The following is a 21,840-nucleotide window of genomic DNA, read 5'->3' on the forward strand; positions in this document are numbered from 1 at the left end:
TAATTCTTGCCAAATCTCATATACTATATAATATCTATATCCTCCTAACAATCTGACACCCGCTGAAGAAAATAGTGCATGTAAATTCCGACGGTCAAAATCCGGACACCGCTTTTATGAACGCTTGCACATACCTCCTATTGATCCTGGCAAGCTCTAAAATGAAGATGTTGGTTAAAAAGCTGAAATTATAGGTACATATCATATGTTCCGGAAGATATCTTATATATTAATAGTTAAGCCGAACTTTGTCCCAGTAATTTAGGGATGGCTACACATAAAAAGTCGGTTATAGTCTCATTTTGAAGAACTCCAGCCGTAATGTACAGAAAAATAAAGAGGATTCTTGATTGCAATTTACTAAATTGTGATTATGAGTTAACAACTAATTAATTTTAGAGAGCGGAAAGTTACTGGCCGGCTAGATTATAAAAAAAAACAAACGAAAAACGCGTGAACCAACTACGACATAAGTTGTTCTTTGTTTTGTGTTTTAATAAAAAAATATATAATAACTGACTGTTAGGCTGCGGACAACTCACTTAAGATACAAATTGACAACAACTCGCAGCATGCTGTCATTGATGGAGAAGGACCATTCGACAGAAACGTTGTCGGACGCGAAATATTACAATAAGTACAATGCTTACAGTTCATTGCATTGACCACTTATTAAACAAATTATCATTTTTCAAATAAAAATGTTTGAGTTGTGTTAATTGTGAAAGCTTATTCTAAACTAATTAAAGTTGTTTGTTTGTTTACTATTGATAAACTCCAATTCTAACTGAACTAATGTATGCTATTTGCCATTAAAAAAAAACTTAAAAAAAGGTTACATTTTGGCGCCAAATATAGATGGAGTGACTTTTGACAGTTTACAACGAAATTAATTCAAAACTGACATAGGTTTCGAAATATCTAAATAATATGTTGAATAAACGCGAGTTTCGCAGGCGACGCCCTAGTAATCATTTAAGCTAGACAGAACTAATTATAAAAAATAAATAAAACTCAAAAAACTACATATCAACATTTATTATCATTATATAAATAAACATACTATTTAGCAATAATTATAACCATTCTATATGTATAGCACGATACATTATTGTACAAAAAACATTCAGGTGTATCTATTGAAAATTCCTAGCACCTGAATTATGGGCACAAGTTTAGCTACAAAATATTATTGTTAATAGAAGTCATTTTAATTATTGTATTATCAGATCAATCAAGTTGTAAAGATATCTGTGACAAGACCAGCTGCTATTGTGACTCCCGCCACACGTAACATTACACGCCCAAGCTCCTTTACATCCTTGTATCGCTCAATACAAATTGGTCGGCAAACTTCTATATCTACTACTGCTACTGAATTGTTACCGAGACACCTTGGCTTTTTTTTTAATACTTCTCCTGTACTTTTATTAAGTAATGCCTTTATTTTGATAATATTTGCAGACTCCACCAAAGACTGGTGATGAATAAGAACTGGAAAGCCTTTCGTTATAGGGACCTTTACATTGAAAACAACCAATCTAGCTTCAAATCTTGAGGTCACTGGCACTTGTTGAATTGGATCGCTTAATATGTAACCAATAGAAACATTCTGCATTTCAACTCCAGACAGAGTTACACTAACTTGATCACCTGCAAATGCTACATTACTAACCAAGTCATTTATACTCAAACTACGAACCTCTGCCATTTCTTTTGTAGGACAGACCAAAACTTTATCACCCTTATTTATGACACCATTTTCAATACGACCAGCCACACAAAAACCAGAACCAGTGCCTTTAAATATATCATTGATGGACAATCGTAAAGGTTTTGATACTAATCTTTGAGGTACGTTAAATTTATCTATAACTTCAAGTAAGCTAGGTCCACTATACCATTTCAATAATTCGGGCTCTGTTGAATTTTTGACTAAGTTCTCCCCAGTCAAACCCGAACAAGGTACAAATGTGACATCTGAATCTTTAAAACCAGCCTGTTTCAAGAAAGCTTTAAGTTTTTTGGTTATTTCATCAAATCTTTCCTGAGACCAGTTGGTGGTGTCCAATTTATTTACTGCAACCGCAAGCTGGTTTACTCCTAAGGATCTAACAAGTAGGGCATGTTCTCGAGTTTGTCCACCAAGTTCAAAACCTGATTCAAATTCTCCTCGGGTTGCATCCACAACCAAAAGTGCAACATCAGCTTGACCTGCACCTGTAATCATGTTAGGAATAAAATCAGCATGTCCTGGTGCATCTAAGATGATTACTTTCTTTGTTTTAGTCTCAAACTGGGCCCTCCCTACATCCATAGTAATTCCTCTTACCCTCTCTTCTCCAGTTTCATCCAGTACCCAGGCGTACATAAAGCTTTGTTTTCCAATTTTCTTACTCTCTTGTTCATACTTATGTAATGTCCTTTGGCTAACTTCACCTAATTCACATAATATTCGACCCATCAATGTAGACTTCCCAGCATCAACATGACCTATGACAACAATATACAAATGATCTTTATCAGAGCCTCTTTCATTAAGAAATTGTGTATTTGGATCACTTTTGTTTTCTTTTATTTTTATAATAACTTTATTTTCATCTGCTTGTTCAAGTCTAGAAGGTGTTCTTTCTCTGTTAGCTGGCGATTGATCTCTTGGTGTTTGTGGACAACTTTTAATATTTTCATCTTCAATTTTGAAGCCTTTAATCACAGCCACTTTGTTTGGTTCTATTTTTGTAGCAATTACCTTGGGTGTTTTATCTCCTGTTGTTAATATTGGTGCCTTAATGGGCTCAATAAGAACTGTTGGGACTTGTATTGCCGGCTGTGGCTTACATTTGCCTTCATCTTTACTTTTATTGTTCAATATTTCATCCAAAGCTTTATTATAATTAAATTTATGAGTAAGCACTGATTGTACTAATATATTTTCCGGAATTGTGTCACCTAAAACATTGCGCAATTCATCAAGACAGGACATAAGTTTAGCTTCATCTTCTTCGTTCAAATTAAGGCCACGTAAATCCATAGATTCCCGACGATCTAATGTTCGAACTGAAGGTTCCGGCAATTCTTCAGCCTCCTCTTGAATATCATTATGGTTATCTAAAAAGTTCGATATAGCCTGCTGATTTCGAGAACGATCATACATCCATTGTGCTGTATCACTTGGTGATAAACAGCTGTCCTCCTCAACAGAGTGCCCATAAACATCATCGTAATCGTAGTCATCAGAATAGTTACGGTTTCTTACATTACGATGGCGAGCCATTTTCACGATTTTTTTATTTTAATTCTTAATTCTGAATACTCATATTTATTTTTTATTTTTTAACACGTTTCTTGAAGTTTCTTCGAAACAATTTGCTTCCTTTTGACATATAATGTCAGTACCTACTACCTACTGAACTCCATATATTTAAATAAAAACATTACGTTCAGAAAGATGTATAATTGTAACATAATTAATAATAATAGAATATAGGATTATTTAAAATGGTTATAAGTAAAATATACTTAGTTATCTAAATTTTTACAAAAAAACTACGTTTATGTAATTAATCAGGCAACTTTTATTGCAGTATATATTATTACGAGTCATTATTTGATCTGATATACGTATAGATATATCTATGTAGGTGAGTATTATACAAAATAAACATCAGATTTCATAAAGAGCATTTTAATAATATAATGATTCTTTATTTGTAATATAATTAAATATAATTCATCTATAATTCATGTTATCATTTTTTTTAGTACATTAATTATAGGTTACAACACCTATAAACTAAAAACTTACAACATTCCATTAATTGTCAAGAATTGTCACACAGATACAGATTACAGACGAACATTGTTACAAATTTCACTCGCAATCATATCATTTGGATAATAATTAAAACGTAACGCCTTCTTTTCAAATTTTTCATAAATCATAGAAGGCACATACTTTAAGGTCTTAGAAATCAATACCGTACTTTGTAGCTGTATTAGAAATAAGTTGATAATAATCCCAAAAGTTTTAGCAGAAATTTCCAATAATAAAAGTTGCTTTGATCTTGGACCCTGACCCAATAGTTCGTCAACATGAAGAAAAAGGTAACTAATCTAATATTTCATTGAAAATAATTTTTAATTATATATTTTGACAATATATGATGATACATTTTATGGTATTTAAAGGTGTTGTTGATGGGGAAAAGTGGTTCTGGAAAGACAAGCATGAGGTCTATTATATTTGCCAACTACATAGCAAGAGACACAAGGAGACTAGGCGCTACAAGTAAGAGATTTTAATTAGAAAAATATTTTATTCTTTGTCCCGGTACAGAAGATATGATTCATATATCATTTGTATATATTAAACTTATATGAATATAACAAGAGATAGTGTAGTATTTAAATGTATCATCAGACTCACATTGATAATGTTTTCATTATAATTTAGATATTATAACTTTGAATATAATTTTTAGAGGAACATTATTGTGGACTATAATATTGCTCTTTAAAAATTAATTTTATTATTTATTTAACTAGAATTTTTATTTTATTTGTGTTACATTATAAGTAATTAACACTTGTTTTCCTTCCAGTTGATGTTGAACATTCTCATGTACGATTTCTTGGTAACCTTGTTCTTAATTTATGGGACTGTGGGGGTCAGGAAGCCTTCATGGAGAACTACTTTGCATCACAGAGGGATAATATATTTAGAAATGTTGAAGTCTTGATATATGTTTTTGATGTTGAGAGCAGGGAAATGGAAAAGGATATGCACTACTACCAGTCATGCTTAGAAGCCATTCTACAGGTATTTCACAATACAAAACTATACTTAAAAATGGCTGATTGCACAGCAAATAAAATTTAAACTGTCTTTTTCGTCATTACAATTAAACCTTTCTATGGTGTAAGTGTAATATATTACATAGCTGTAGCTTTATCCTGATTAATAGGCATAGGTATATAGATTATGGAATTTTTGGATAAATTATATTGATATGGATGGATATTATTTATTTTCTTATTTTGGCCTAGATATCTTAAAATAGGATATTTTTTCATAACCTTGAAATAAATATGACATAATATGAGTAATATTATTCTTACTCATATTGATATATTCTGAGTTTATAATCTACTTTATTGTTTAATAATAGCAAAGTAGATTATCTATTAATACTAAAAAGTTATGTATATTTACTAGATTAAATAAACTATAGCCTTTTCCAATGGAAGTGGGAATAAAGATAATAAAACCTAAGATTTGCTAGTAACTCAGTTATATTAAGCACTACTAAGAGTTTATGATTAATATCTTTATTTATAATACAAGACTATTACTTGTAACTACTTATTTTCACTTTAATTTTACTTCGAAAATTCCGATAACAGTTTCATCATTGTTAAAAATATCATAGATTAATCAAGCTCTCAACCAATATTGCATCAATTTGCTGTCAAATGTTGTTTATTTGGCTTTTCTCCTCTTGTGGTTGAAGTAGAGTATTTGTATTACTATTCAGCCATAATAATTATATTCTATTAAATTTTCTTGTATTCCTAAGCTTAAATTGAAACATTTTTAATAGTTATTATGAGACATTAAAAGGAATGTAGAAGACGGAATATTATCTGAATTATAAGTAAAATTGTAATTTTATTCAAATATAAATCTTATTATGACATAATGATAATATTTTATATTCTCCAACAAAGTGGCTTAACTTAATAGGTTATTGAGTCAGTCATGTTGATTGTGGCTTACACAATTGTAACATATAAGATACATATATGTATGTTAATAATGAAATGTTATCTTAAATAATATTTAAACAGAATTCGCCAGAAGCCAGAATATTCTGCTTAGTGCATAAAATGGACCTTGTGGCTGAGGAGCGACGAGAAGAGATCTTCAAAACACGTGAAGAGGATTTGATAAGACTTTCTAAACCACTTGAATGTACCTGTTTTAGAACTAGTATATGGGATGAAACACTTTATAAGTAAGTTTATAACGCTTAGTGTTTCCATATTAAGATAGAAACGTAACTGAAATTCTCACTTCTATAATGTATTATATACATATAAATAAATGAATATTTTTTTTACTATACTAGGATACTTAGTATTGTATTGTTACAATTTGAAGATTATAGTGTAATTAAAGGCAATTAAAATATCATGGTTCCCGAGGCTGGTGATGTATAAACAATCTAAGGTAGTTTAATATTTTTTGCAATGCGAATGTCTAGGAAGGTGATGACTACTTGGTGCTTAACATCCACCTAATTAACCATACATTTTTTATTTCCAGGGCGTGGTCAAGCATAGTATACAAATTAATACCCAATGTTAAGGCACTAGAATCTTCACTCAAGCAGTTTGCAGCAATAGTAGATGCTGATGAGGTATTCATGTTTTATAAGAACAAATATTTCAACTATGAATTTGTAAAAATATAAAATTTATATTTTTAGAAAATTATGTATACTTACAAAAAATATTTTAACTTTAAATATATGAATTTTATTTGTTATGTTCAATTTTCAAGTCATCAGATAGGTACATGCCAACGGTATTAGGTGCATAGGAGTGTAAATATTTCCATATTCCAAACTGGGCGGTCACTAAAATGTTATTGATAGAAAAACCCAAGCACTTCTTATTATCCTCAAAAATGTTATAATTTTAACACTTATTATATAACTTATAACATACATTAGTAACTTAGACTGACTATATGATAAAAAATTAAAATCTCATGGCCTTTAAATCATACTTAAATTCCAATCACAAACACTTGCTTGTGATTGGAATAAGAACTTAGTTAGAATGTGAGCTCTGTAGAAATCACTCGATTATTGATGATATAATGATTTCTACTGCTTATTGTAGCTTCGGATGTTATGGATTAATTTAATTTATAATTGGAAAATATAATTACATCAATAACAATATGCTTTATATATTCTCTCATCTATTTTACTTTTTTTCCTTTTCCTTTCCTAGGTGCTTTTATTTGAACGGGCAACATTCTTAGTCGTGTCACACTGTCAACGGCGACCGCACCGAGACGCGCATCGTTTTGAAAAAGTCTCCAACATTGTGAAACAATTCAAATTGTCGTGTTCCAAGCTGGCAGCACAATTTCAAAGCATGGAAGTAAGTATAATTATTATTTACCCGGCCCGAGTCGTGAGCTCAAATAGGCAAGTTTGCACATGTACACTTTCAGCCAAATTACAGTAGCCGAATGACAAGTGAGAGGCCAATAGAGGACAAGAATCGAATGACTGACCAATCGCGTGCAGCCTCGGCGCCCCCGGCTCCTTCAATACTCCAAAGAGACCTAAAAATATACTGCACAGTAGGCATGGGTTATTTAACATTCGCTTCATGTTTTTCATTCACAATGGGTTACTGTCAAGTTAAAAAGAGTTGGGCGAATATTTCATGAGTTTAATGTTATCGTACTTTGAATGCTTTGACGTACCAAAACGATATTCGTAGTTTTTTAGATACAGTGAAATCGGGTAGTCGTCAACATCAAATCGATGACAACTGATATTCCGACGACATACGATTTTAAATTAGTTTCGATATATCGGACACATGCCTACTGAGTAGTCAAGGTTGTCCTCGCGACTTATGCGCTGAGATATTCGTACTACATATTATTTTCATGATTTAACTATAGGTTGGCCAGGTGAAATATTTAAGGGGATATCCAGACCCACAGTCTGTAGACCGCTAGTTAACAAGAATATACAAATACCCCAGATTACAAACAGCTGCTTCAATCATGACTTATTACATAAAATATGTACGCAAATATGGTCACGAAATACAAATCTTCCCAGGGCGACTACTGTGACATCGACATTTTAAAGCTTGGTGTCATCAGCAAAGTAAAACAGTTTTTATGTCGGCTCACTGTCGGGGCAAATTCGAAACTACCCAGTAACAGATTTTTTCATTTGACCGCTTTCAAAGTAGAACGACTTGAACATGCTATTTGACAATGCGAAAAATAAAGTGTCAATTATTGTAATCAGTATATATTATGAGTTTAAAAATTGTTATTTATTAACGAAATTGAAAATAATAATTAATATTCAGAAAACCATACATAAAAATGCATTTTTTTAAACGTTTGTCACGTGACACACTTGATTGTTAACCACCGTTGCCTACGGTATGTGGATTATATGTGCCACAGATTACAATACAGGTAAGTGACGTCACCGACCCCATTGCAGCGCCATATTGTAAAAGTAGCGTTTTCGCGCGCTATTTAAATATGGAATTTTTAATTTGGTATATTTCAGCAAATATGTACTAGAATTTAAAAAATCAACTTTTACTGAGTTCCTTAACCTCTACTAAAAATATAAAATGGATTTTAAAAACCAGTCAAATAGCCTATTATCGACGATCAAGCTGCATCTGTCACGGAGAATATCCCGAAGAATTTTTTGTATTACTAGCGGCTGCTGAACTTCAGCATAACAATTTCAATTAAATTTTTAGCCTTGCACAACTACTGTGTTCCTTTCTAACTTTCGCCGGTGGTTTTTCCAAACCGATATGACTTGAAAACCTTCAATTAACGAGCTTACTCCTTTTTTTAAAACCGGCAACGCACAACCAAGACAATGCCCTGGGTATTCTCCTTTATAATATATGTATTTACATGTTACAAATATGATAAGCAACAAATAATATTTTACTTTAAGGTGCGAAACAGTGTATTTGCGGCATTCATAGACGGGTTCACGAGCAACACATACGTTATGGTCGAGATGTCGGACCCTAAAATACCGTCTGAAGCTACCCTCATCAACATTCGAAACGCTAGAAAGCACTTTGAAAAACTTGAAAAGGTTTCATCGAGTGCCCCCAGCCAGTATCAGTGAAAGGTCAAATAAGAGCTCAGTGTTTACAATATCAATCTCCTTGCCAAAGCGAGACAAATATACATGATTTTAATTGGCACAGATTAAATAGGTTATTTTGATATACAGATTATATAAACTGTAACATTATGCTTTTTTGGAAATATGTATATAAACTACCTAAGTGTTGGTAATGTATCTTTGAATTTTACATAACAAAATAATACTTTAAATAACAAAATTTTACGTAACAAAAAGGTTACTATGGCAAAAACCATGACGAAATGCCACCAACTGTAATAAGTAAGTTAAAAAGATATCGGACAATTGGTATATAATAATCCCCACAGGAAAAGCATTTTTCTATGCATCTAAATTATTTAAGTTAATAGAATTATTTTTGTGCTCAGCACATGAGTGAAATTGAATGCTATTAATTTATGATGTTATTGAAACCTTCCCATAAATATTAAAAAATAAAGAAATAAGTACTCTTAGTAATATATAAAATATTTATTTATGTGTATTTTAATATATACATGACACTTATTTATTACATTTTATAATAATTCCTCATGTTCTCTACTGTAGTCAAAAATGTATAAAAAGTTCAGATGTATAAAAAGTTGTTAATGGTCACCATCGAGAAAATATTTTTAATTTGTAGTTACCATATCTTCAAGAAAAATTGTTTTATTTAGAATTGTTTATTGTTTAGACCTTAAATTTATTTAAGATAGATAAGTAAGTTTATTTGTTTATTTTTAACAATAATCCATTAGCTTATGATCTAAATAAAACATCTCCCCTCCTCCACTCTGACTATCAAAGACAAGCTCAAGTAAATTATTTGTTATGTTCAATCTAATATAAACTATTTCATTTGCCTATTTAACAATTTAAAAAAAAAACTTTAATCTGTATTTCTATTTTAAATGTAAGTTTTGATCTGTGATTTATTATGATTTGTAGCTTAAGGTTGCCAGGCCCTAGAATATAATATAAATTAAATCATTAGTAAATCATATCAAACATATAAACAATTGTTAAATTGAATAACAAAGTTTTCAAAGGATATTTTAACTTGAAATTTAATGGCTCTATTTAGTAATGTTGTGATGGGCTGATTAGTTAAACAATGCTGTCCTTTTCCTTCTAATATCAAATAAATTATGATTGAAAGAGATATCAATCTTTAACTAAACAACACTATAAAACATTTTTTAAGTAAGACCGTAATTGTTTTTGAATAAAACCTTATTAGTGTTAAAAATGTAAACACTTATTTATAAGCTATATGTTGGAAAAATATTGTTATTCTACTTTGCAGTTACGAAATTCAGCATATTATTTAAATAAAATATTGGTTAAACTATGTTTTTTTAATTTTTTTATTTATGGTAAATCTCCACGGAATATTTGAATTTGCCACTTGGCAGCTTGAAGAATCCTCATTGAAAAGATTGAATAATCAATACCTAACCAACGAATTTACAAAAAGGTTTTTTCCTGTAACATCTATCTGATAAAACAGTCAACCAACCATACTAAATAATCTGATAAATAACAATACCGATCAACTGATAAAATAATTTTTGTTATCTATATAAATAAGTACATAAACCAAAATATTAAATACGAAAAGAAAGAAAAGTAAATTATGCATTTCACACAAAATATGACAATACTCAATAGTTCAAGTAACTACATATTTGCAAATAGATAAACGTGCTGCTTCAAGCGATTATCTGCCTTATGTCTATTACGTCTACTTCATTTGATCTAATATTATCGGGAACTAAAGTATAGTTCATTCATAGGTATTGCGTAAATTCAATAAAAAGTTACACCAGTATTAATAAAACGTTACATAGTACATTGCTGAATAAGAGGTAATGACGTATTTGAATTTGTTACGAAACCATCAATGGAGTGAAAACTTAGCAATATTTAAACTGATTCATAAACTTTATTATATTCCTTTTCCTTATACAGATTACGATAAAATATTTGCTACCTAACTTTTTTATTACATACTAGTACTACTTAGTCTTGGATTACAGGCGTTCAGTGTCTGAGGTGTTCACATTTATCTGTATTCGTTGGGTAGTTTTTATAGTGACGCGCTACAAGATTAAGTGGTATTCTAGGAAATTCTCCCTGAATTTGCGGTAAGTTAACAAATATTACCAAGGACTAAAGTAACTTTCATATAACGTTGCCGTTAAAAAAAAATATTTTAGGTACATTATAAGCGACGGCCATACTCAATTCTAATTTTAATTATGACATAAGTGTAATTTTATATTTTACTCATTTTTGAAGTATTATATTGATTTACGATTAATATTAAACGATTTACGTCATTTTGATAATAATGAAGAGGGTGCTGGTAATGTTTGTGTTCGTTTCAAATAACAGTAATTGTATAAAAATTATAATAAATATAATAACTTTTACTGTCGTATAAGTAAATATCACAAAAAGATTATATGCCATCGCACAGATATAATTTTTCAATTATTGGGCTGTGTTTTAAATTACCTGTATCTCATAAAGTAATAGTAATGATTATGGACCTGTAGCCTATAGGCTGGCGTTAGCTGTAAGACGGAAAAAAAGCATCGAATTTCTTTCTTGCGTTGAATAAGGCGTTACATGTTCGTTATAATAAAATAATAACTACATTGATTTAAATTAATTATTTTTAATTCTCATTTGTATATAATTAAGTACTTAAGAGGACTACAAGAGCTAAGTGCCCTTGAGAATCGCACGCATCGACAAAAACGGCAAGCCCGTGAACTAATGGTAAAGCGAGGTGACGAGGTTACGCCCAAATATTCTAATAGATGGCGGCAAACCGAGCGAAGTAAGATCAATCATAAATCTCATAAAAAATAGATAGGACAACAGAATTGTTTTTATTCTTTATGTTAGTTAACAAATGATTATAAAATAAAACTGATTCAATTAAACTTACAATATTTTTATTTATATTTTGTATACAATAAAATAGACAGTTAGTTTTAACCTTTTTTTTCTTTTATTTATATTATTATACCTACCACAATTAGTTCTTATACTAAATATTAAAACATACCAATTTTTAACAATTTATAAAAGTTTTATAATCTATTTATATAATAAAATCGTAAATGTTCGAAATCTGTAGTGTAGTAACCGTGGGGTAACATATAGCGTAGTGTTTGTTCGTTTTATTAATATCGGTTCACAAAGAAAAAATATATATTAAATTAAAAAAAAAACAACATCTAAATATTTACAAGAAAAAAATGTCGTCAAGTCGATTTGGTTGAATCATTGGTTAACTAAGTTAATCATACTAGGTTTAATCATAAATCTCATAAAAATAGATAGGATATTAGAATTGTTTGTATTGCTTTTGACTGTTATTCGAAAATGATTAAAAAATAAAACTGATTTAATTAAAATTAAAATATTTTATTTATATTTGGTACTACAAAAAAAAAATCATTTAAGTGTTAATTTTTTTATTAAAATCTTTTATTTAATTTCACTTGTATGTATGAATGTATGAACATATGTCCTGGAATCTTGCAATCAATATTACACCCACTTCCACAGAAGCTATGGAGCTGAAAGTTGGCACACATATTTAGTCTCGATGACAATGCACGATTCATGAATTGCTGCCATATTCAATCCAATATGGCGGACGTTACGCATATAAATAGCTTCCGTGTTATTGTTTTCGACTTTCTTTATTCTGTAAAAAATAAATATATGTTAGTAATTATATTTTTATTAATTATAAAAGTATGTATTTAAAAAATATGTATCCAAATATGCCCCATAGTACTTTTAATAAAAAATATCAAATTGCTTCGAGATCCTGTGGATCGAATGTAGTCAATCAATTGATTTTTTTCCTTACTTTCACCAAATACTCTATCGTAATATTTAAAGAATAGCTCGAAAAATCTGATTCTATGCGCACTGCTTGCACATTTTTTCTAACAGATGTTTTCAATATTCATAATTTATAAAAAAAAATATGTTTACTAATTATATACTCTTACCTTTTAATATCGTTCATATGTATGTTCGGCGCCTAATTTATATAAACGTTTTTTAGTTTTCCTCAAGCGTTTCACTTTATTTCCCATATTTACACAATTAAAATTTATAACCTAATTACTACTACACTATTTTAACTTACTTAATATATTTATTTACAAGAAAGAATGATATTTATTATAAGAAACCATGAAACAATGAATTTACAATTAAAATTACAAAAAAAATATCTCGTAACATAATGATGCGGCGAAAAGAGCGACACGTCTGTATAGCATCAGGCCTCGGCCGGCAATGCTGTTCTGTACACGGCGTTTACGCACACATGCGTACGCATTTTGTTCGAAAATAAGAATATCTGATTTAAAAAAAAATCTATTGATTTTACTAAAAAAGTAACACAGAGGTAAAGTAGTATATTGCTTATAGAATAATCTGACAAAAAACCAGAATTATTTAATGTATATAAGCATAGTTATTATTTGTTAAAAGATTTTTTTAGGGGTAACTTTGTGATTTTTTTCTATCGTACCAAATTAATTACATCATGTTTTCAAAATAACAACTAGCATGTATCCTGAAGATTATCATATATTTTTTTCATTTGGTTTACTGCATTGGATCATATACTTTGTTGCATTATAAAACTTGCATTTAGCTCATGTAGTCCCCTTAATGGTAACAATTCTTATGCAACTAAGTTAAATCAAATAAGTCAATGATTAACTACTACTTTGGTGTGTTGTTTGGTAACTACATATGGGCGTATGAAATGTACTGTCGTTATGTATATTGATAGACAATATTTTAATTGATTATAGTAAAATAATATAAGAGATCACAAAAATTTAGGTACTTCAGTATGCTAAGCACCACTATATGATATCTCATAATTTGTATCGTTAACAATAAGTACATATTTTTTTTATGATTTAACTCCAATGAATATAAATACTTTTAATGTACCACTTATTCATTAAACTTCTCCTATTGTTTTAAGGAAATTCAATTCTTTCGTGCTCTTAGTAGTCACTAACTAAATATTTAAATTTTAGGGTCTATTAAAATAATCATGGCTCAAGAGAAACCAGTTTTTGATTACCACGAAGAAACACATGCCGAAAAGTTAGCGAGAAAATCTAAAGAATCCCCCTTTATGGTAATTGGTAAGTTAAAATGTAGTTTACTATCAAATCCTTTCGTGTGCATCTAATCCTTTTGTATGTTAAGGGTCGGATCTAGAAAAGTTTAAAAGTTCAGACAGGCATTTAACCTACTAACGACGATACTACGATAAGAATTTTTCACGTTCAGCCGTAGGTAATCACATTTCTATCGGTTCTGACAACTTTCCCCGCTTTTTTTTTTCAAAAACTACAGCCACTTACACCGTTACACGAAGCGGTGAGAAATTAAGATAAATTGATACGTCGTTTCTACTAAAATACGCGTAGGTATTAAAACAGGCTTAAATCATTAGTGTAGGTACTCGTGCGAAGTTAACGCAGATCGTAATATTAATTAAAGCAATATTAATTTATGTATGCATTATGTTGTTCATGACATGTACCACATATATACTAAAAAATGCATTTAAGTCTGTGTTATTTTCTAAAAATACGTTTTTTGTTCTATAAGGTATATTTTTTATTATTAAATAAATTTTGATTTTCTCAGAAACGTTACACATCTGAACCTTTCCGGATGTTGGTAATTCAATTCTACCTATATAATCTCATAGTAACGTTTAAATATTTGCCGGGGACAATTTCACCATGCTATCCCCCTTAAGCTCCTTTAATTTAATTAACTAAATCTAAACTTCTTTCGTGTGGTAAATTTTCCTGTACTTAGCAATTGATTACTTATACTAAATTTCTTTGTTTCTTTTCATAGGATTAGCTGGTCTCGCAACCGCAGTCGGATATGGCGGCTACGCTTTCAAAAATCGAGGTACCATGAGTACCAGTGTCTATTTGATGCAATTCCGTGTCATATCTCAGGGTCTCGTTGTGGGCGCCCTCACCGCTGGCATGGCTTACACTCTCTATAATAATCACTTCAACAAACCAAAAGCAGTTCATGAAAATTAAAAACTATACTATTAAAGTAATATATTTAATACCGCGCAGGATTAAAATTCCTATAATCTTTTTTTGAATAAACGTAGTATATTTATTAAAGTATTGTATATTCGAATAAGAAAATAACTTGCTTATTAAAATTTTTTGTCAAACTAGTAATGTACATACAAAATGTGCAATAATAACATCTACAGAATTTTTACATTTTAAAAAGTTAAGTTTAAAATTACTACTTATTCAGTCATTTAGGTAAATATTTAAGCCACAGAAATTATATCTTTCGTTAAGTAAAATAAATTATATAATATGTCTGTATTTTGTTTTTTTTTAAATGAATATCTAAGTTTTGTGTCAATTTTTTTATTTTAAATTTAAGAAAAAATAAAACATAATAAGTAATCACATACACATTATATTTATTTAAAATACAATTTTAATTATATATCAAGTATAGTAAAGCAAGCATTGTAAGACAACCAAAAACTATATTTGATGAATCAATCACAGCTCACTAATCTAAGGAATAAATTTATAATTTAATATCACATTTTTTAATTCAATAAAACCAATACTTCATGTATTAAGATACTCATATTGGAAATAAATAATATTAATACTTAATACTCCATTACTGGCTTCTTTATGACAAAGAGATGAGAAATATATAATTAAGTCTTAAATATTGAATCTAGACTACAAATAAAGTAAGAGGCATATTTTTTTATTGCTGGATTGGAAATCTACGTATTGGAAGAAGTGAACCAAACATAACATGCTGTATAACTGGGAACTTGGCGAGAATTTCTTTTTTGTACATTTTGATCAAACCCTGATTGATTTTAGTCCAGGATCCAACTGCACTTATACTCCACAGCTGGTTAGAGTGCTCTGCAAAAGGGCCTTTTTTAACCTCTTTAATATATTTAATACACGAGAGAAACATGTATTCATCTGCAAATTTATCAATAATATCATCTTCCAGAAACTTCACAGGTGGATAAATTCTCGGCTGGTTTATTAATTGTGAGCTTCCCCATATAAAAGGAACAAATTGATAATCATCCAAGCTCCACACACCATGACTGCCAGCTGGCTCCATCCTATATGTCTGTTGTAACCTTCTTGCAATTTGCAGGTATTTATTAAATATAAAAAATACAGTAGCCACTTTATCTTCAGAATCAAAGAAACCAATTTTGTATAAGCAACAGAGGAACATTACAAAGGACATTTCATGTCCCGTTCCATAGTCAATTCTGGTTGCATTACCAAAGCTTTCTTCTAAATACACTTTTATCTCTGGTATGGCTAAATGCAGTTGAGGTTCCAGAACTTCCTGGAGTAATTGAGTAGAACTTATTTTAACCTTGGCCAGCCAATCTCTGAATGCAGTGTTACCGAATCGTTGTGGCTGTTCAACTGGTGGAAACTCATCTATGAGTTCATCAATTTTTTCTAATAAATTAATAAATTTTGAGACATTATTTGAAATTTTACAGTCAACTGACAATGGCTTTCCTTTGATTGCTTCATTCAGAGTGGCAATAAAACCTGTGTATTCCATATAAGCTTCGGACTTTTCCCAAATAGCCATGTCTGTTATTGTTTTGACTGCCTTCTCTGGTTCTAAGAAGCGGTGATTAATAGGAAGTGTGGGACCTAGTTTCTCCATTTTACCATCACCAATCACACTCTCTGTATTCATCTGTGAATAATTAATATCATAACAGTTTTAAAACATTTGATTAATTTTAAATTAATTTTTAATAAATCTCTTATTTAAAATGTTACTATGTTAGTTAATCAAAAATATCAAATATTCATTTGATAAACATAGAACAAGATTGTAATCGAGAGATAAACAATTTAGACCGTTTATCTCCCTCCGCCTAATAATTACGCGTTCTACATTATTTCTATACTTCAACGATTCAACGGCGACTGCGATAAGCTTAGCTAATGAAGGTCAGAAACGTCAAAACTAAACTGGACACATGCTCGAACTTCCTATTTCCCGACGTAATTATAGCCAAGTAAGGCTAATTTTATTAAAAAAATGGATAGAATTTTAAGAGGAATTATGAGATATCGTGTCTTAGACAGAGCAAGCATGGTTAAACAGTTTGAACAAGTTCGGGACAATCCTGTGGTATGTAGACAAACTAACCTTTATTATTTTATATTAAACTTGTAGATATATCATATATAAATCGTTCAGAATCAATTTGGAAAGCGTGAGCCTTCTATAATTTGAGGATGAATTAATTTAATAGTACATAGGTACCTAAAAATACAATTGTGAAATCATTCACTGTGACATAAACTTGACAAGTGAATGTCATAATATTGAAAATGAAATACAAAGTACGGTCCAATTAACGATAAAATGTACCTATCAATTATTACAACACATCAAAAATAAAATGTAAAACAAAACTACTTAAAAAAATACTTAGCTTTTATTTAAGTACTGTGAACTGTTTTCCTATGTTTTTATTAATACTGTTTTTGCTTTTTTAAGCCAAAAGCTATATTTTATAGTTGTATGGACAGTAGAATGATTCCCACAAGATTTACGGAAACATCTGTTGGTGATATGTTCGTTGGTTTGTATATTTAATTAATAAACAAATTGCATATATGTCCCTGCGTATTTATTATAAATATTTAATTCATGTGATAAATTTTGTAATCATTTTATTTCTTGCAGTGAGGAATGCCGGAAATCTCATACCACATTCTCAAGCTTTTGTAGATGAGATGACAAGTTGTGAACCAGCAGGTTTAGAGCTTAGTTGTGTTTTAAATGATGTTAAGCATGTAATTGTTTGCGGCCACAGTGACTGTAAGGCGATGAATCTTCTTTACAAATTAAAAAGTGACGAAGAATCGAGTCTAGTGAGTATTTTAATATGTAGTCATACAAATTATTTTATTAATTAAAAATATGTTACACTGAGTACAATTACGATTTAGTATATCATAAGGCTATTTTCACAGGAACAAAGAAGAATCTCACCACTTAAATCTTGGCTTTGTACTCATGGAAAGTCAAGTTTAGATAAATTCTTAGATGTTAAAGGAAATTTTGATAAACCTATATTATTTTCTGCTGAGACTCCGCAGAGAAAGTTTGTAGCTTATATCGATCCTGAAAATAATTTTTGTATCGAAGACAAATTGTCACAGGTGCAATTTTTATATTTTTTTTTAAGCTATTTTTTATGATATTCAACAAAATAACGCGATGTTTAAATTTTAGGTCAACACTTTACAGCAATTACAAAACATCGCATCATATGGAATGTTAAAAAAACGCTTAGAAAGACATGATTTACATATTCATGCCTTATGGTTTGATATTTACACTGGAGATATATATTACTTTAGCCGAAGAGCTAAACGATTTCTTATAATAGATGAATCAAGCTACGAAATTATTTTAGCTGAAATCCGAAGATATTACTCATAACAATTATAATACTATGATTCTAAGTACATTTATTGCTTAAGTAATTATATCACCACCAGCGGATGGGACCAAGATATTTTTTTGAAATTTGTTATATATTTCTACTAAATTATTTATATTTTATTGTGATACCAAATTAAACATTTAAATTTGGATGTTTAATTTATAAAATATACCGATTTAGTGTAAACTGTTTTAGGAATTAGTAATAATCTAACATAAGTGTTTCTTTTTTATTTTTTTATGCTTTTTACAAGTTTTTAAGATTTTAGGGTTAGTAATTTATTAAGAAAAGGGTTTTTTTAACTAAATAATCATAAATAATGCATTTTAAACACATGCTATGAAATTGTATCTCTAGACATATTGCCTACATAACATACAAGCGAAATCTATATGTATGTCTAAAAAATCGAGTCATTGTTTTTAGAGGAGAGGACACACAATACAATACTCTCTGATGTAATTTAAATAATTAAAGTTTTATTTACAAAGTAACTAAATTATTAAATTTAATTACCACTTATAATCGTTGTTCTATCGTTTCTAAATATATAATTATGTAGCACAAGTTATAACAATACGCATCATCATCGATTAGGCAGAATTTGCACATCATTTTTTCACATATTAAGTGACTCTTATACCATTACCAGCATACGCGGATATTATTGTAAAACTACCACACTCTTGTAAAAATTTATCAAATGTGTCTTCAGGATAAAATTACATCTTTAGTGTGCTTACAATATTAAATGCAAAACAAAATGTTTGATAGGCGATCTACAAAGTGCTAAGAAAACAAAACAAGTAATATTATTGAGATTAAATGAAAAGTGATCAAAAATGTTGTTATGTACAACCTTACACAAAATATTGACATTTGACCGTCAAGTGTCAGAAGACAAAATTGAAGAAGTTTAATGTCAAAGTCAATAGAATACTAGAATATAATGGTGTGTGAAATGTGAAGTGTGGACAAGGTTATACAAAATTGTGATGCAATGTTAGGGAAATTTTTAAAAATTATATAATAAAGTACCTTGGAAGTTATTTATAATAATTTGATTTAAGAGGTAACTGATTTTTTTTAATTTATCATGAATAGTATTCGAAAATTGTTTTATTTCGTTCAACTTAGATAATTTAAATATTAGATCATGTTATAGAGATGATTTTCATAATAATTTTTCTTTAAGTTATGTAATGTCTTTTAACCAAATAATTATCATTTTATCATCCATTACTCAATATTTAATCATTTTAATTATTTCTAGTGATTTCAAACCTCACAATGAATCCAGAAAAAGTTTTTGACTATAGTGATGAATCTCAAGCTGAGCGTTTTGCAAGAAAATCAAAGGATTCGCCCTTTATGATAATAGGTAACATAACTAATTCATAAACATATCCCAAGTCAATTTTCTCGTTTCCTTGAAAAGAACCTTACTGACAATTAATGTAAAAGTAGGTTTCCTTGGTTGTTAGGCTTTGTACAAGCCAGTCTAGGTAGGCACCACCTATTCGTTACATATTCTACTGCAAAAAAAGCAATCCTTAAGCATGTTGTGGTTTGAAGGGCAAGAGTAGTGGGTGTTGTGGTATGAGTAGGCACAAAGAACAAAACATCTTAATTCTTTTTTCCAAAGGTTTTTTTAAATTTTTTTTTATAAAGTATATTTTTTTAGTTTGTGTTTAACAAAATTAGATATATTGGAGTATATAAAATTAATGTGGAAATATTATTTTTCAGGTATCATAGGGTTGATAGGTGTATGTAGCTATGGAGCCTACCAATTCAAACACCGAGGTAAAATGAGCACAAGTGTATTTCTAATGCAGCTCAGAGTTGCAGCCCAGGGAACTGTTGTAGCCGCACTTACAGTTGGCATTGGATATTCAATGGCCCAAAGATATTTACTTAAAGATGAAAAAAAGCAATAACTTTTAGCAAAATTCTCACATAGAAAATGTAGTTGCTTTCATTGGTGAATGTTCCAGTATTGTTGCAGGGAATTTTAAAATCTCTATTTAATCTCAATTCTTTATGTCAGACACAAAATGTTATTTGGCTATTGTTTAACTTATGTTTAAGTTAATTTATTAAGTAGGAACTAATTTTGTTTTGTGATGTTAGTATGTAAACAGTGATCATTATTGAATGTATATAATCCATGAAATAAAAAAAATTCTTAAATGGTTTGTTAAGCTACTGTAACTAAGTAAGAAAATATTTATTAAATGTTTTCCATCTATATTTAATTTTATTGAGGTATATCAAATATCCATATGTATATGGAAACTGAAAAAAACTTTATTTCTTTAATGTAAAGTCCAAAAACTAGCAACTTAGTTACATTCAGAATGGATCAAGCTGAATAATATTAATAATTAGATAATCTCACATCTTTTTTCTTTCAGTATCAAATGAAACTAAAACAATAATATAGCAGATGTAACATAAAAAAACAATAGTTATTTTTGAGTTTAATTTATAATTATATACCAAGTTTGAGCTAACCACTGTTGTAAATTACACCATCTTAATAACACAATTACTTCATTGTGCTATTGGATTGATATGACATGCAAAACAAAACAAAAGAATTCATTTTCTGCAAGTTTTCAGCAGCTAAAGAGTAAAATTCTGTTTTTATTTAATTTTTATTTTCTAAATTGTATTCCGGTAAGTTTCGATGTATTTAATACAAGTAAAATTTGATGACATCAAAGCTTTGGTTTTATTTGACTGCTAATACTTTTCATGTGGGTAAAAATTAGATTTTCATTGACATCTGAAGACTATATTAAGCGCCACGGTTAAAAACATTAAAATAAAAACTCACTCAATTAAATAGTCATAAATGATTAAGTTCATTTTAAGAGTGAGATTTCAAACCGACTAACGTGATGGCTGGCGAGCGAATTTTCTAATGTAAACTTTAGTACTAGTGTTTTTTCAAGTTTTTTTGCAGTGCAGACCTGAATCGATTAATGTTATTGTTTGTTGAGCGAAGAAAAGTGGTCTGCTAGTAAAGTAGCTTCTGCTTCGTTAAATTAGGTGTATAAGGTATAATTGTGCCGTGTCCTAAATAAACATTTCTTTCTTTCTATATAATCCATGTTAGATAAGCAATCGGTGGAAGCGCAAATGACCTAGTAGAGCTTATTTTTATTTTTCACAACTACATCCCATGATGATGGAGAGCCTTGTATAGTAGCCTCACAAATTCTCTTTGTTTTGATCATCAGCTTTAGAAGCAGACATGAGCAAATAATATAATATCGCTTTTAATTTTAAGTGTTGTAACGCAAA

At 29.6% G+C, this 21,840-nt stretch overlaps 6 protein-coding genes across 8 annotated transcripts; 4 read left to right on the forward strand and 2 right to left on the reverse strand.

Annotated features, from left to right (window-relative positions):
- Positions 1-1,023: 1,023 nt before the first annotated feature.
- On the reverse strand, positions 1,024-3,392 carry LOC113392451 (protein HBS1). The gene has a single exon (XM_026628890.2). The coding sequence runs from the start codon at positions 3,272-3,274 to the stop codon at positions 1,235-1,237; it is 2,040 nt and encodes a 679-aa protein (XP_026484675.1). The 5' UTR covers positions 3,275-3,392; the 3' UTR covers positions 1,024-1,234.
- A 436-nt stretch (positions 3,393-3,828) lies between these two features.
- On the forward strand, positions 3,829-9,099 carry LOC113392461 (ras-related GTP-binding protein A). Its single transcript, XM_026628906.2, has 7 exons — positions 3,829-4,104; positions 4,189-4,288; positions 4,602-4,819; positions 5,848-6,014; positions 6,326-6,419; positions 7,021-7,173; positions 8,748-9,099. Exons 1-7 carry the CDS (start codon positions 4,093-4,095, stop codon positions 8,925-8,927), a joined length of 924 nt encoding a protein of 307 aa, XP_026484691.1. The 5' UTR covers positions 3,829-4,092; the 3' UTR covers positions 8,928-9,099.
- A 4,878-nt stretch (positions 9,100-13,977) lies between these two features.
- Positions 13,978-15,935, forward strand: LOC113392471 (HIG1 domain family member 1A, mitochondrial-like). The gene is made up of 2 exons (XM_026628922.2): positions 13,978-14,134; positions 14,865-15,935. Exons 1-2 carry the CDS (start codon positions 14,041-14,043, stop codon positions 15,059-15,061), a joined length of 291 nt encoding a protein of 96 aa, XP_026484707.1. The 5' UTR covers positions 13,978-14,040; the 3' UTR covers positions 15,062-15,935.
- On the reverse strand, positions 15,452-17,406 carry LOC113392457 (serine/threonine-protein phosphatase 2A activator-like). 3 transcript variants are annotated; one of them, XM_026628902.2, is made up of 2 exons: positions 17,220-17,406; positions 15,452-16,757 (listed from the first exon to the last, which is right to left on the reverse strand). In XM_026628902.2, exon 2 carries the CDS (start codon positions 16,755-16,757, stop codon positions 15,774-15,776), a length of 984 nt encoding a protein of 327 aa, XP_026484687.1. In that variant the 5' UTR covers positions 17,220-17,406; the 3' UTR covers positions 15,452-15,773. The 3 variants fall into 3 exon arrangements, with proteins under 3 accessions (XP_026484687.1, XP_064076930.1, XP_026484688.1); XM_064220860.1 differs by having other exon boundaries at positions 17,337-17,357; XM_026628903.2 differs by lacking the exon at positions 17,220-17,406 and adding an exon at positions 16,975-17,108.
- On the forward strand, positions 17,027-18,695 carry LOC113392463 (beta carbonic anhydrase 1). The gene is made up of 5 exons (XM_026628912.2): positions 17,027-17,201; positions 17,574-17,658; positions 17,763-17,950; positions 18,053-18,241; positions 18,315-18,695. The coding sequence occupies exons 1-5, from the start codon at positions 17,109-17,111 to the stop codon at positions 18,522-18,524; spliced, it is 765 nt and encodes a 254-aa protein (XP_026484697.1). The 5' UTR covers positions 17,027-17,108; the 3' UTR covers positions 18,525-18,695.
- Positions 18,696-19,441: 746 nt separating this feature from the next.
- On the forward strand, positions 19,442-21,256 carry LOC113392472 (HIG1 domain family member 1A, mitochondrial-like). The gene is made up of 3 exons (XM_026628923.2): positions 19,442-19,600; positions 19,802-19,909; positions 20,278-21,256. The coding sequence occupies exons 2-3, from the start codon at positions 19,819-19,821 to the stop codon at positions 20,466-20,468; spliced, it is 282 nt and encodes a 93-aa protein (XP_026484708.1). The 5' UTR covers positions 19,442-19,600; positions 19,802-19,818; the 3' UTR covers positions 20,469-21,256.
- The last annotated feature ends 584 nt before the right edge of the window (positions 21,257-21,840 follow it).

This window comes from Vanessa tameamea, chromosome 5 (assembly GCF_037043105.1).
Source record: "Vanessa tameamea isolate UH-Manoa-2023 chromosome 5, ilVanTame1 primary haplotype, whole genome shotgun sequence".
NCBI lineage: Eukaryota > Metazoa > Arthropoda > Insecta > Lepidoptera > Nymphalidae > Vanessa > Vanessa tameamea.

What these genes read in the sequence shown, in the direction of transcription:
- LOC113392451 (XM_026628890.2), bottom strand. Translation starts at nt 3,274, where the DNA reads ATGGCTCGCCATCGTAATGTAAGAAACCGTAACTATTCTGATGACTAC.
- LOC113392461 (XM_026628906.2), top strand. An exon ending in GCTTAGAAGCCATTCTACAG is followed by an intron (nt 4,820 to 5,847) that starts GTATTTCACAAT and finishes ATATTTAAACAG; the next exon opens with AATTCGCCAGAAGCCAGAAT. An exon ending in TGGGATGAAACACTTTATAA is followed by an intron (nt 6,015 to 6,325) that starts GTAAGTTTATAA and finishes TTTTATTTCCAG; the next exon opens with GGCGTGGTCAAGCATAGTAT.
- LOC113392471 (XM_026628922.2), top strand. Translation starts at nt 14,041, where the DNA reads ATGGCTCAAGAGAAACCAGTTTTTGATTACCACGAAGAAACACATGCC. An exon ending in ATCCCCCTTTATGGTAATTG is followed by an intron (nt 14,135 to 14,864) that starts GTAAGTTAAAAT and finishes TTCTTTTCATAG; the next exon opens with GATTAGCTGGTCTCGCAACC.
- LOC113392457 (XM_026628902.2), bottom strand. Translation starts at nt 16,757, where the DNA reads ATGAATACAGAGAGTGTGATTGGTGATGGTAAAATGGAGAAACTAGGT.
- LOC113392463 (XM_026628912.2), top strand. Translation starts at nt 17,109, where the DNA reads ATGGATAGAATTTTAAGAGGAATTATGAGATATCGTGTCTTAGACAGA. An exon ending in AAGTTCGGGACAATCCTGTG is followed by an intron (nt 17,202 to 17,573) that starts GTATGTAGACAA and finishes TGCTTTTTTAAG; the next exon opens with CCAAAAGCTATATTTTATAG. An exon ending in TCGAAGACAAATTGTCACAG is followed by an intron (nt 18,242 to 18,314) that starts GTGCAATTTTTA and finishes TTTAAATTTTAG; the next exon opens with GTCAACACTTTACAGCAATT.
- LOC113392472 (XM_026628923.2), top strand. Translation starts at nt 19,819, where the DNA reads ATGAATCCAGAAAAAGTTTTTGACTATAGTGATGAATCTCAAGCTGAG. An exon ending in TTCGCCCTTTATGATAATAG is followed by an intron (nt 19,910 to 20,277) that starts GTAACATAACTA and finishes ATTATTTTTCAG; the next exon opens with GTATCATAGGGTTGATAGGT.